The sequence below is a fragment of the Oxyura jamaicensis genome, chromosome 1 (assembly GCF_011077185.1).
Source record: "Oxyura jamaicensis isolate SHBP4307 breed ruddy duck chromosome 1, BPBGC_Ojam_1.0, whole genome shotgun sequence".
NCBI classification, from domain to species: Eukaryota; Metazoa; Chordata; class Aves; order Anseriformes; family Anatidae; genus Oxyura; species Oxyura jamaicensis.
This window is the reverse complement of record NC_048893.1, coordinates 177,159,492-177,172,581: the sequence shown is the minus strand read 5'-3', so window position 1 is coordinate 177,172,581 and position 13,090 is coordinate 177,159,492. Positions and strand designations below refer to the sequence as shown.

The 13,090-nt window shown below is 35.4% G+C and overlaps 1 protein-coding gene across 2 annotated transcripts in view; it reads left to right on the top strand.

The window, feature by feature from the left end:
* Positions 1-12,513, top strand: part of INTS6 (integrator complex subunit 6) — a 41,907-nt gene extending 29,394 nt beyond the window's left edge. Inside the window, exons 8-18 of one of the 2 annotated variants that reach the window (XM_035323399.1) lie at positions 1,703-1,855; positions 1,982-2,114; positions 2,580-2,674; positions 2,958-3,068; positions 4,666-4,881; positions 4,990-5,116; positions 6,364-6,506; positions 6,928-7,162; positions 7,899-8,270; positions 8,720-8,813; positions 11,942-12,513. In XM_035323399.1, coding sequence (XP_035179290.1) covers positions 1,703-1,855; positions 1,982-2,114; positions 2,580-2,674; positions 2,958-3,068; positions 4,666-4,881; positions 4,990-5,116; positions 6,364-6,506; positions 6,928-7,162; positions 7,899-8,270; positions 8,720-8,813; positions 11,942-12,035 — 1,773 coding nt within the window. In that variant the 3' untranslated portion in view covers positions 12,036-12,513. The remainder of the gene's footprint in view (positions 1-1,702; positions 1,856-1,981; positions 2,115-2,579; positions 2,675-2,957; positions 3,069-4,665; positions 4,882-4,989; positions 5,117-6,363; positions 6,507-6,927; positions 7,163-7,898; positions 8,271-8,719; positions 8,814-11,941) is intronic. The other variant, XM_035323407.1, reaches the window with a different exon arrangement.
* Positions 12,514-13,090: the final 577 nt, after the last annotated feature.

Below are 13,090 nucleotides of genomic sequence, written 5' to 3'. Positions count from 1 at the left end.
TAGAGTCTTTAGAATTTGTCTGCTGCTGTAGGTCTTGATTGAGATTAATAAAACAGATCTTACCAAGTGAAGAGTTAAATCCACTGAAAAGTTGATGTTAACTCACCTAAACTGTGGAAGACAAAATATTTGCTTTGCTTGTGGCACGTATGGTTCACGTAACTGCACAAGCACTGGATTACTGCACACGCAGATAAATTTCTGTTAATGTCAATTGGAATTCCACACAAACTTCCTTACACAGCGTGGGGGAGCTACACTTGCTGATAGTTTCAAGATTTGTATTTTTGACTTTACTGACAATATAGTGTTAAAACTTAGACAAGAGTTACAACATCTACTTAATTTGTAGTTATTTTTCTTTGTCCCGTGCTCCACAGCGGAGTAGTCAAAAACGGTCCTACCTTAATAACAGTTCCATATAATGTAGACAGTGCTATCAAGGCTTTCTTAAATGTGTGTGAAAGTCTGCTAATCATTCTGTTGGTTCACCATTTAAATGGCTGCTCCCACTGCTAGGGTTAAAAAATAAAAAATTCTGCTGTCCATACAAAACTTGTTGGACTTCTCAAGTCTTAGCATTCAACTTCTTTTGCAGCCTTCTTATTCCTAGTATAACTGCTTCATGGCTTGGTCAGAAACTCCACCACAACTATATATTGGAGGCATCTTTGAAGAGAATTGCAGTTCCTTCAGTTGGTTGGGCCTCCTGTTTTGTGTGCACTTGGACAGTACACCTTCCTCAGAGTGGAGACACTCAAGGCAAGATCAGCTATGTGGGCAGATAATGTTTGTGTGGCTTATCCTAAAAGCAAGAGGCTAGAGCTTATACGTTTGTAGAAAAATTACTTTCAAGGTGAGGTAGTAGGAAGGTCCTAGAAACCCCATTTCCCTAGCTCATCTTATGTATTAGTTCCTTTCTTGTAAAGAGACTAAATGGAAGGAGGCTTCCCAATTGGGCTTGAAGGAGGCTAAAGGTAAGTATTAAAAGCTTAAGTTCCTCTTCTGAAAACCCTTCAACAAAAGGCACGTAGTTCCAATTTTCCTAATTTAAACAAGGCTCTTTTGCTTTGAGCAAAAAAACTTCATAATATTATAAGTTTATACTGAAACTATATTTTCATCAATCACAGCCTTTTCCTCGTGGTTGATAAAAAAGATAAAAAATAAATTGCCTGAACTGACATAGGTTTTCACTGTTGTAGTTGAAATGTAAGTCCTTGTAAAACTTGTGTTTTCATATTATATAAATTGTTTTAAATCAGGTTGAAAATTGTGAATGTAAAATTTGTCCAGGAAGAAATGTGATGTTAAATAAAGGAAGTCAGCAAATGAGAAATTGCAGTGCTTGCTTCTACAGTGACTAGAAGTGGGCATGCCCCAGAGTAGCATTAAAGATTTTTGTCCACACAAGGATTTATTACCATTTGTAATGCTTGTGCATATGCAAGAAATGTTACTGTTTTAGACTTCATAAAATAACTAGTATGTATTTAGAAAACTAACTTCCATCAGTTTTTAAGACAGTGCTGATTCCATAAATTGAGTATTTAGGGCTCATTAACAATAAGTATGAATCCTGTATTGAATAGGCTCCTTAAATATGTCTGTTTTCAAAGAATCTGTATAACTTTAGTTGTCATAGTAGGATTAAATTTTAGTCACTGTGCAGACTCATTAACAGCAGAATGTTTATATTTAGCCGCCCCGCACATCTCATCCTGTGGTGAAATTCTCCTGCACTGACTGTGAACCAATGGTCATTGACAAACTGCCTTTTGATAAATACGAGTTAGAGCCTTCACCACTGACCCAGTTTATCCTGGAACGAAAATCTCCTCAGACCTGCTGGCAGGCAAGTAAAATATACACTTAAGTTATTTATAGGAAGCTGTTTTTCATAAACTTTTTCTAGAATCAAAATAAGACGTAAAATTTAAACGCAGTATTTTGGATTTACATATAATGTGTTTTATTGCAGGTATATGTGAGCAATAGTGCAAAATACAGTGAACTTGGTCATCCTTTTGGTTACTTGAAAGCTAGTACAGCGCTGAATTGTGTGAATTTATTTGTGATGCCTTACAATTATCCAGTCCTCCTTCCACTGCTAGGTAAATACCAATTCATAAAATCCTGTAGTAGTAGAGAACTGAAAAATTGATCTGATCCAAACAGATTATTCCACATGATGACAGTATTAGTCACACCTGAAATGTAGAATATTGACCAATGTATTATATTATTAATTCATTCCACTAGTAAATAGTTAAGTGATATTGAATCACATCCAAAGTGTAAGAGTAATGTAACTGTCATTCTTTCAGATATGCTGTAGTCTTCCTCCTTTTACTGTTTCAGTAGCTATTTTCCCCAGTGTGTCTCGTTATCAATTCAGTTTGAAAACAATTTGTCAGGTTCCATCTTTTGGCTGCAACTTTAATCTCTTGTTTATATCTAATTGCATATATGTTAAAACAACGTATTCAAGCATTGAAGAATTAACATTTTCTTGAGCATTTATCCTGTTAGAAAAACATGTATAGACATATTTCATTTCTATTTTCTATAACCATCAGATGACTTGTTTAAAGTGCACAAGGCAAAGCCAACGTTAAAATGGCTGCAGTCATTTGAAAGCTATTTGAAGACAATGCCTCCTTATTATCTTGGGGTAAGATGACTTACTGTGTTTGTTTCTATTTTATTATGCAACTATAGTTATCTTTCCACTTACGGGTGTTTTCTTCCTATTTCTAGTAGAATATATATTCGTTTGAGAAAATGGCTAATTTTTGATGTACAATGATGCTTATAAGCAAAACCCTGCCCTGAAAAGCTTTTATTTTCTGTCTTTAAGGACTTGAGGTTCTATATGAAATGGATATAGTTAGTTGAAATATGTATATAACGCTTGTAAAGTTAAATATGACTCTACAATATATTCCATGTTTCAGCCTTTGAAGAAAGCTGTGAGAATGATGGGAGCACCAAACCTTATAGCTGACAATGTGGAATATGGACTTAGTTACAGTGTCATTTCATATCTCAAAAAGTTGAGTCAGCAGGTAATGTTGAAGCAAAAGAGCAGTAAAAACTTGTAATATCAGGATAATCTTAAAATACTCAAGTTCAATGGCTTTGAAGGAAAAAAAGCAGAAAGATCAAGTTAATGCCTTCCCTAAGCAATTAGCAAAATTTTTTGGTTTTGTAAATTGAAGGAAAGCATTTAAACAGACTTTTATAGACTGGACTATAAAGATAGGTATGGAGGTGTAAGTTATGTTTTATATTTAAGGAACATTTTTACATGTATAGTTAGTATTATACTTTTGTCCAAAAGAAAACATGTTGTCTTACCTTAGATTGTAAAGCTGTTCTAGCATTTTTCTAAAAAGAGGGTTTTATATTAGGTAATCAGAAAGTGTCTTTTGAAATGAGAAGCGTTCTGTAAATATAAACTAAACTGACAGAATTCAGAATCTCAAATAGGACAGACAGAAGTGGCAAGTGACCTTTTGAAAATTAAGAAGTTGTTGACTGTACAGAATAGTGCTGGTGTCTTTGACTAGTGGTCCTCTGCACCAGCTAAATTATTTCAGTCTTGCTACCTCCACTTTTATTTTGTTGAACTGTGCATGTTAAGCTTTCTTGTTCAGGAATAAAATAATGCAATAGGCTTGAAACTCTAAGAAACAGTAGTGCAAGTACTTCTAACTCAGTTAGCAAACAAGTATTTATGGAAACACTTTTTCTTAAAACATTGTTATAAAGTGTTATTTGAAGGAGGATGCAAGCTTCTTGAAGTCTAGAGTAAAGTCTGGAGTATATTCTAGGAAATCGTGGTCACGTTGCTCAGTATTTTGCTAAGTGAACTCGTCTCTCAACTTAGCCTTTTTACATTTCTAAAGTTCAGTGACGTACACTGCAAATTGCTCTAACTTCTGTAAAATTCTGCCAGTAGAGACAGAAGTATTCTTAAGTACATATTCAGATTTTAAGTAGTCTATCAATTTGTGAAAATGCAAAAGCATTGGCAGGTGCATTACCAAATTACTTTTAGTTCTTTGTTCAGTTGTATTTTGCCAAAGAGTTGGCGTTTATGAACATGTTTAATTTTGGTACAAATCTAACATGACATTGGGGGTTAGGTCTCTAGTCAAACAGGATTGGGCACTATCATGTATTTCATATTTCTTATTTAATGTTAAGACTATCTCTATTGAACATTTAGAAAGTTAATACCCTTGTATGAGAGATCACAACTATAGTTGTGGGAGAATTGGTCTTTTGAGAGTTAGTATTCAGCTCTTACAGCAGAAAAAAGTTTGAGTACAGATAGATTTGCTGAGAGTTGCTAGTCAAATTATGGCTTTCTATGAAAATAAAAGCATTGCATGCATATTGGTGCTTAGATACCATAACGGGCAGCAGAGGAGAAATATGCAGAAGAACTAGGCACAAACTGTTCACTATATTTGAAATTGTAGTAAACATTAAGTGGTTATGTATTAAGCACTCCTTAAGCACTCATCCTGGTTATGGTCGTCATAGTGTATTAGCACATTGTTGAATCTTCTAGGTAGGAATTTAAAATGAATAAGTCTGACTAATCCTTTTAAGAGCATATTGTCAATTTTATTTATTTATTTATTTCAAATTAAGGCCAAAATAGAGTCCGATAGAGTCATTGGCTCTGTAGGCAAAAAGGTAGCGCAAGAGACTGGAATTAAGGTCAGAAGCAGATCACACAACCTGTCTATGGCACATAGGAACGATTTTCAACATCTGCTACAGGGGATTACTGGGGAAATTCCTCATAGACCTCTAGACCTCAATATGAAGGAGTATGCTGGGTTCCAAATAGCTTTGCTGAATAAGGTAAGCACCACTGTGTGTAATGTTGTTATTTTCAATATACTACCATTGAAATGCTAGATATTGTTTCATACATTGTATTAATTGAAACTTTATTTGCTGAAACCGCAGGATTTGAAACCTCAGACTTTTAGAAATGCTTATGACATACCTAGAAGAAATCTTTTGGATCAGTTAACACGAATGAGATCTAATTTACTGAAGAGTACTCGGAAGTTCCTCAAAGGACAAGATGAAGGTTAGATAACACTTTTTTGCCTACCTGTGATATGTACTTGTACTAAAAAATTAAGACTGAAAAAAATAGATTAGTTCTTAAACCCTTAGTGGGTGTCTGCCGTAATCTCCTTTTCTTTCCTTAAATAACTTAATGGAAGAAAAATAGTTGAGGATAGAGAAGATAGATTCACTGGTCTATCCTTTAGTCTATCCTGAGGAGACTTAGTCATTTGCTTAAGATTCTTAGTTCATCTTTTTTCCCCAACCTTCATGATAAATCCAAACAAACTCATGGTACAGTTCTGAACGTTATAATCTTTCTCCATACAATAAGTGCATTGTGAACAGTGGAAAGGCAAGGTGGCTTACTGGGTGCTACCAGTGTGATTCTTTTGCCCTTTAGGCCAACGGTGAATAGTTCAGTAGTCTAATTCCTTACTCAAGTCCAACATACTCCTTACTCCTTTCTCTTTCTGCTGTGTCTTCGGGTGCTACTTTATGGTATCCAACAAATAGATGGTGGAGAAAAAAAAGGTGGAGAAAATGGGAAGGGTAATGCAAGTTGAAAGTGTATGTTTTCACTTGGTTGCAGATTTTCTTGTTCTAACTAATATTGTTTGAAATGCAAAGTTGCTGTTTGGGGTTAACATCAAAAATATTACTTTTTCCTGCTGTTTCTGGTAGCATATATTCTGCTTGACTAGAGGCTTGGCAGCTTTAAATTCATCAGAATTGTTCAGGTCCTATGGGTTTTAAAATCTTATCAATTCCAGTGGTCAAAAATCAGTGTTGCTTCAGGGTCATGCTAGTTTCAACAAATTTTAATTAACTAAAATTGGATAGTTGTATTTCAAAGCTATATGCAGCCTGGCATTACTACTTTGCACTAATGTAGTTTTTCTTTGTAGTAATGTTTTAGATAAAATTTATTGCAATTCTTGTTTTTTACCCATCTACCTCGTTGGAAAGCTATGGGACACTGGAAAACTAAAATCCATGCATGACAGCTATTTCTATTTCCATGTCATGATGGAACTCAAGATACATACTGATTCGTTTAAGCAAGCTTTCTACACTCAAAACATGATGCTATAAATGCCAGTTAGGTGAGAATAATGGTGAGTTTTGCACATTTGTGGTGTTAATGCATTTGATAAAATACTGAAAATTGGAGTTAAGTGGATATAGACTAAACTCTTGTAAAGTAGGCAGTATTGTATATTAATTATTAATAAACAATATTAATAAACAATTCCATTAAAACAGATCAAGTTCACAGTGTACCGATAGCACAAATGGGAAACTACCAGGAGTATCTAAAACAAATACCCTCTCCGCTCCGAGAACTTGATCCTGACCAACCACGAAGGCTCCATACATTTGGCAATCCATTCAAATTGGACAAAAAGGTGACTTTTCTATAATGCTACTTTTAAATTGTGCTGTTGTGTGTGTCTGCTGATTGGGCCATTCAAAGAGCATGTATGGGAAAAATGCTTCCAAGTATATGGAAAGGTACTATCCGTAAGAAAGTTCTTCAGATGTTTTTCCATCAACAGTATTGTATGGAGGACAGTCTTTGTTAGAAACCAGTATTGTGCCTTCAAACTGTTGTACAAATGAAATATCTTGGAGAGCGTGGACTTTCCCTGTCATCCAAATCTGTCTTGGACTTCAGTAAGTTATTTGGTTAACACTTAAGAAGTCAATACACAATGTCATGTTGTACATTGCCATATACATGGTAAATATTGTTATAACATCAAAGCTTTCACTATGTTTTATATTATGTGTTTCTGGCTCAAAGTTTATTTTACCCATTAAATACAGGGAATGATGATAGATGAAGCAGATGAATTTGTATCAGGACCTCAAAATAAACATAAAAGACCTGGAGAACCAAATATGCAAGGGATTCCAAAAAGACGTCGGTGTATGTCACCCCTGCTCAGAGGTCGACCACAAACTCCTCCAGTTGTGAATAACCACATTGGAGGAAAAGGGCCACCAATACCAACCACACAAGCACAGCCTGACCTTGTTAAACCCATTCCTATTCACAAAAGTAAGTGAATCTTTGTTTTGAGAGAGTTTGGTTTTTATTTATGCAAAAAAGCTTGTTTATGTGAGAGTACCATTGGCTGATTTCCCAAATACGGCAATTTTTGAAAATGAAGTGTTTAAGTGTGCATTAGGGACTAATTACAAAGAGTTAATGTAGCCCTTCAAAAAGAAGCCTCTCTCATAGGAACTTTCCAGTATAAACAATGAATTTCCTGAATTAAATGAGGAGACAGTGTAAACAGTAGAATGTTCTTCCTTTTCCTGGGAATTCAGATGCTTCAGAAGTATCACTGCGTGAAGTTACTTTGAATTTTACTGCAGCGGGGTGAATTCAATTCCTTTAGTGTGGAGTTGAGGTGCTGTGCAACAGTCTTGCTCACTGTTCAGCACTACAGTAAAATTGTCAGTTCACTTTAATAGGAAAAGAGAAACATGTCATAAGTACATTTTACAGGCTTTTTCTTTCCTTTTGATCGTACATGTGATTTCCCTTCTCATGTGAAAAGTATACCTGTGATCTAAGCCATTAACTGCTGGGAGATAAACTGATGTGCTTACTGTTATAATCCACAAACATTTTCGTGTCTGGCACGTGTGATAGACTATAGCATGTATGGTAGAGTATACAAGCTGGAGCATAGCTTTCTAAGAATTTAATCAATGCTCAGTAGGCTCACTGAGCTCTATCAGATCACAAAGAATGCAAAACTTGCAAGTGTAATCTGTTTGTTTTTTAGTGTCAGATACTGATAATGAGATTGCAATGGATGATATGGTGGAGAATCATATTACAGACCCACTTTCATCGGATGTTTTCCCAAATACCATGGATTCAGAGTTCTCAATGTCCTCTTCTCCATTCAATTCATTGGATCGACCTGCAGGTCATACAGAGGATGTAGGCCACGAACATTTAGGGAATAACTTGAATGTTGATGGATTTTTGGAGAATCATGAGGAAATGGATAGTAAAGAACAAAGTACTGAAGAAAACTTGCCAATGTCTTCACCCAGTAAAGGGAAAAAAGCAGTGCACTGCAGAAGTTCCAGAGAGATTAATATAGAGCTAAGAGCACAAATTATGAAAGAAATTCGAAAACCAGGAAGGAGTAAGTATACCGAATATCTTCATCAGGTGATTGATGTGAGAGCTAGACAAAGAATTAATATTAGATCACTATTTTAGAAAAATACTAAATCACAAGACAAATTTAAAGTTAAAGATTTGTTTTAAAATATTGATTAAAAACTGCATGGATGAGTGATTAAAACATTGCTATATCTTTTTATATCAGTGTTGATGGAAGTCATGTTTTTTGTTGTTGGCATTAGAATCAGCATGTTAAGTGCTCCACTAGTATCCTGAACTCCCAGTATCCTACATTTGCTAATGTTAACAACATACTGCTTTGTCAACATTATGAGCCTGGTTGTTAGCTGATATATCCTAAAAGGTTACAAAAGCTGAATGAAATACATTGCATTTCACTCACATTAAGCAAAATGTTGCAACAGATATCTGCCTAGTATCTCTTAAACTGTTTTTGCTCTTTTCAAGAATATGAAAGAATCTTCTTTTTACTGAAACATGTACAAGGAAGCTTACAAACACGTCTGATATTTTTGCAAAATGTTATTAAAGAAGCTTCAAGGTAGGTCACTGAATTGTATTAACCCTCTAAAATGACACCATGTACTGCTATTCATAGCTGCTTGACAACCATGCAGATGTCTGTTTGAAACTTCCCACACAGAGCTTTGCATTGCAAGTAATTTGCTAGAGGGGGGAAAAAGCCAAACAGGTAATCTTCCTGATGCGTTTTTTTGTTCAAGCTCACCTTTTTGCCTCGCGTAACATCTTCAGTTTTAGCTTAGTTTTAACTGCTAAGTCACCATAAAAGTAGGTGCACAATGGTAATTAGAAAATCAGTCCACTTCCAGAGCTCAAATATGGGTGTACTGCTAATTTGAAGAACTGGAGGTACTGCATTTTACTGAGAACTAAGCTTTCAGAAACAGTTTATATTCACTATTCCTCATCAGTTCAAAATCCTGTCCTAAAAATAGTTTTGAGATTCAGGTTTGCTCCGTAAACATGTTTGCTCTTCAGATTTATTTCCTTCAGAAATAAGTCCTCTTTCCACAGCCTCAGACAGAGGTAGGGTTTGCTGGGGTTTTAAAATGTTAATCCAGTGACACTTGTTCTTACATCTTCAGACTACTTGCCTAGCCTACTATGTGACTGCTCAGAAAGGAAAAGAGAAATGTAATGCTGACTGGAACCAAGACTGTTAGATTTAAAAGAAATTCCAACATCTTTTCAATTGTAAATATAACTTTAAGGTTTACTTCAGTGAATAGTTGATTTATGTTTTTGTAGAAATCAGCTTTTTTTCTTATGGCATTATTGATCAAATTTTATGAAATTAAAAATCCAAGTGATTTTATCATAAAACCATGCTGAGAGGTAAAGGTACGCGGACCATAGGGCATTCATACAGCTCCTCTAGCCTTCTACTGCCAGCACAGTTGGTCAGATAGGTCATGCTCTCCCTATCGCAACAATTTCTGTTTTCATGCTTTTGCTTGATCTGTCTTTAATATTTTATCACCTGCCAGAGTTGTTCCTTAGCCTGTAGATTGTACGTACTTCCTCACTACCTCAGCAAGTCAATACAATTTTATTGCTCTTGTAGTCTGTGGCAGTCATTAGTGGGTTTGGAATATTTGTGCCCCTAAATGTGGCTCTTGAGATATGTAATTCTTTCCTCTGTTGCACTGCTTCTGTATTCTAGTTATCTTGAGCTGACTCTTTCCCTACAAAGCTTGGCAGTAGTTGAATGTTGCTGTTGGAAACACCAGAACTAAATCCTGTCTGTCGACACAGCCAACAGTTTTTTGTATATGCTGATGGAAAAAGTTGGCTAGAGAGGTCTTCAATATTTCTGGAGTTGGCATAGCAAGCCATTTATGGCCCTCCCAGAAAGACCAAGTTTTTTTTTTTTTTACTTTCTGCTAAATAGAAACATTGAATCATAAAACAGCCTAGGTTCAAAAGGACCTCAAAAAATAGTTTCAACCTTTTGTGAGAAAAGGCAGCCTAGATGAGACTATCTAGCACCTTGCCCAATAGTCTAGAGCACAAGCGGACAAGAAAACATGAATCAAAATTCTTCAAATTGACAATTCTTGGTATGAGAAATTCAATTCCCTTTTATTTATTCTACAAACTGAGAGCTTTAAACTATTAATTACATAACAAAGCATAAAGTATGTACCTAGACAAAATGCTAAGAAATATCAACTTGTAATAAAAGCTCTAGAAAGAATTAATACAAACAATTTTGAAATAATAATGAACCTTAGTGCTCAATAGTTACAACTACTTCAGGAAGTTTTACTAGGAGTACTGATTGTCTTAGCAGGTTGGACAGTTAAATCAGCAAGAGTCAATGTTTAATTGTATTAATGAGTGTCATTTCCTATGGTGAAAAGTTCTTTTGCCTTGAAAACCTGTTCCTGTGGTGTTCAGCATTTGGAAAAGAAGCTTGTGAGATGTACTGTGGGACTGGACATAATGACTGCACTGTTGGCACAGGATTTTGATTTATTGTGATAGCAGTTAATATATTTTTCCTACCTCCACTAGGCTTTAATTTTCTAAGAAATGTATCCTGCTTCAAATGTACTTAACGTATTCAGAAAAGTAACATTACTCACAGAATATAAGCATGTTGAATTTTCACTAGGATGTATTATAGTAAAACACTTTTGTTATTAGCTTAAATCATTTGGCTTTTATTAGAGCAAATGAAAAGGAGTAGATAGCCATTTTCCAGGCTGGTACTTTTCAACAAGCAGAGTGACAAAAGAATGACAAAGAATGGAGGGGAATCAGTACTTGGTGTGGGATTTGTTTGTGATTACTGAGACTTATAAGTGAGACATGAGCATGGACTGGGAGGCCTGGCTGGGATCATAGAACAAGAAGATCACAGGACTGAACTCTTGAGTACAGTTCAGAAAAGTGTTGAGTTGAGAAAGCGTGTGATCTTTTCATTGCTGCTTATTGCAGTATGAATACAGCTGCCAAAGTGTCAGTCAGAATTGCTTCTCAGATGCAGAAACATTGCAGGGGTTAGGGTTCGCTGGAAATAGCGATGGACAGTAATGCTGCAGTGGGTTCAAGCAAAAGAGACAAAACGGTCTGCTGTCCAAATTTCTGTAGTCAATAAGGAATAGAAGTGCAGAGACTCCAGGTATGGATTAAATCTGTATTTTCTTTAGTTTCTTAAACTTTCATTTGTATTTTCCTTATATCTGCTCTGCAGTGTGTAATGGCTATTTCTCTACCAGTACCAAAATCACTTGGCTTTTGTGAATGCACTATGAAGGCATGCAAATGGTCCCTGAAAGCTGTTGCTAGCTTTAGGATTTTAGTTGTTTTGGCATATATTTTATTTCTGTACTTGAGAAGTTTACTGATGGAAATAGTAAACACTGAGGAATTTCTCCTGGCTTTCCAAAGGCTGTGTGATGTTCAACAACATACTAGAATAGACTACAGTAACCCTAGTTTTATATTCTCTGACTAAGTTGAAAGCAAGTTAGTAGCTTAATGTTAGTAGCTTAACAGAACATGAGGGGACAGCAGTTTATGTAATGTTGTCATGCACTGTACCTAAAATAATAACTTAAGATTCCAGGTTTCAGTAAAAGTTTAGTGAACGATGTTTCGTTTACTATCATGTGTATTCATTACGCTTTGTTTTAAATGCAGGTTTAAAAAACGAATGTTGATAGAACAGCTAGAGAGTTTTCTGGAAGAAATCCATCGCAGATCCAATCAGGTCAACCATATCAACAGCAGCTAAGGAACTGCATACAAGAGAAAGCCACAGCAGGGCACTGCTGTCCTTACTTGCATTCATTTTTGACATGCACTCTTATCTCAAGTTCTGTATCGGAAAGAATGAGAAGCTGCTCTATAAAATGATGAGAAAAGTATCCATCATTTTTCTTCATTTGTTATTTTTGTAATGTGAAAAATATCATGAAAACATTTTTATTTAAATGGAGAACTCCTTGCTTGTCATGGACTTAAGTGTCACTTTCCCTCAGGTTCTATTTTCTTAATCCAACCTTCAAAACTATCACCTCTTAAGGTTGAACTTTGCCAAAAAGTTGCTTTGTAATTTTCAGAAAAAAAAAGCACATACATAAAACAAGGTAATGTTTTGTATATACAGTTATTTTGGATATATTATTGTAAGTTGTATAAATGTATTTTGAAAAATATTTAAGAAAAGCACTTTTGTTATTCCATCAATAAAAGCTCTATTTTAATCTTTGTGTAGGACTGAGTACATTTTTTACTTGGAATGGTTCCTTTTGCCTTTTACAGAACTTCCATCTTTTAGTGTCAGTGTGATACTGAATAATGAGCAGTTCTGTTCACTGGATATTCTGTTCTTAATCAGAACGAAAGAAAAGCCAAAGCAGAGTCATGACTATGGTAGGATGATCTTAGCATGGTGTACTTTGTGCTTTACTGTTCAGTGAATAGAGTAACAAACTTATGTACTGTATGCACATTGACATCAATGGCACACAGTTTTATGAAGATACAGTGTAGAAAAGTAGAGGTCAGTAGCCTCTGAGGAATTCTGTGCACTTCTCCTGTGTCAGAATCTTTTACGTGTTTACGAATGGGAGGAGCAGTCCAGCAATCTTGGACATAAGTTATTACTGAATACTTCATTGACCCGGTCTTTCATTTTTGCTAACTTCTGGAAAGCTTTGACTCAATGGGAGCAGCTTTCCTTTACTTAAGAGTTAGTTTGTGATCTTCACTTAAAATCCTTATGGGCAGGGGTTTCTGAGGCATCGTGCCATCAGTTGGTGACTTGTACTAAAACCCTATCTTAGC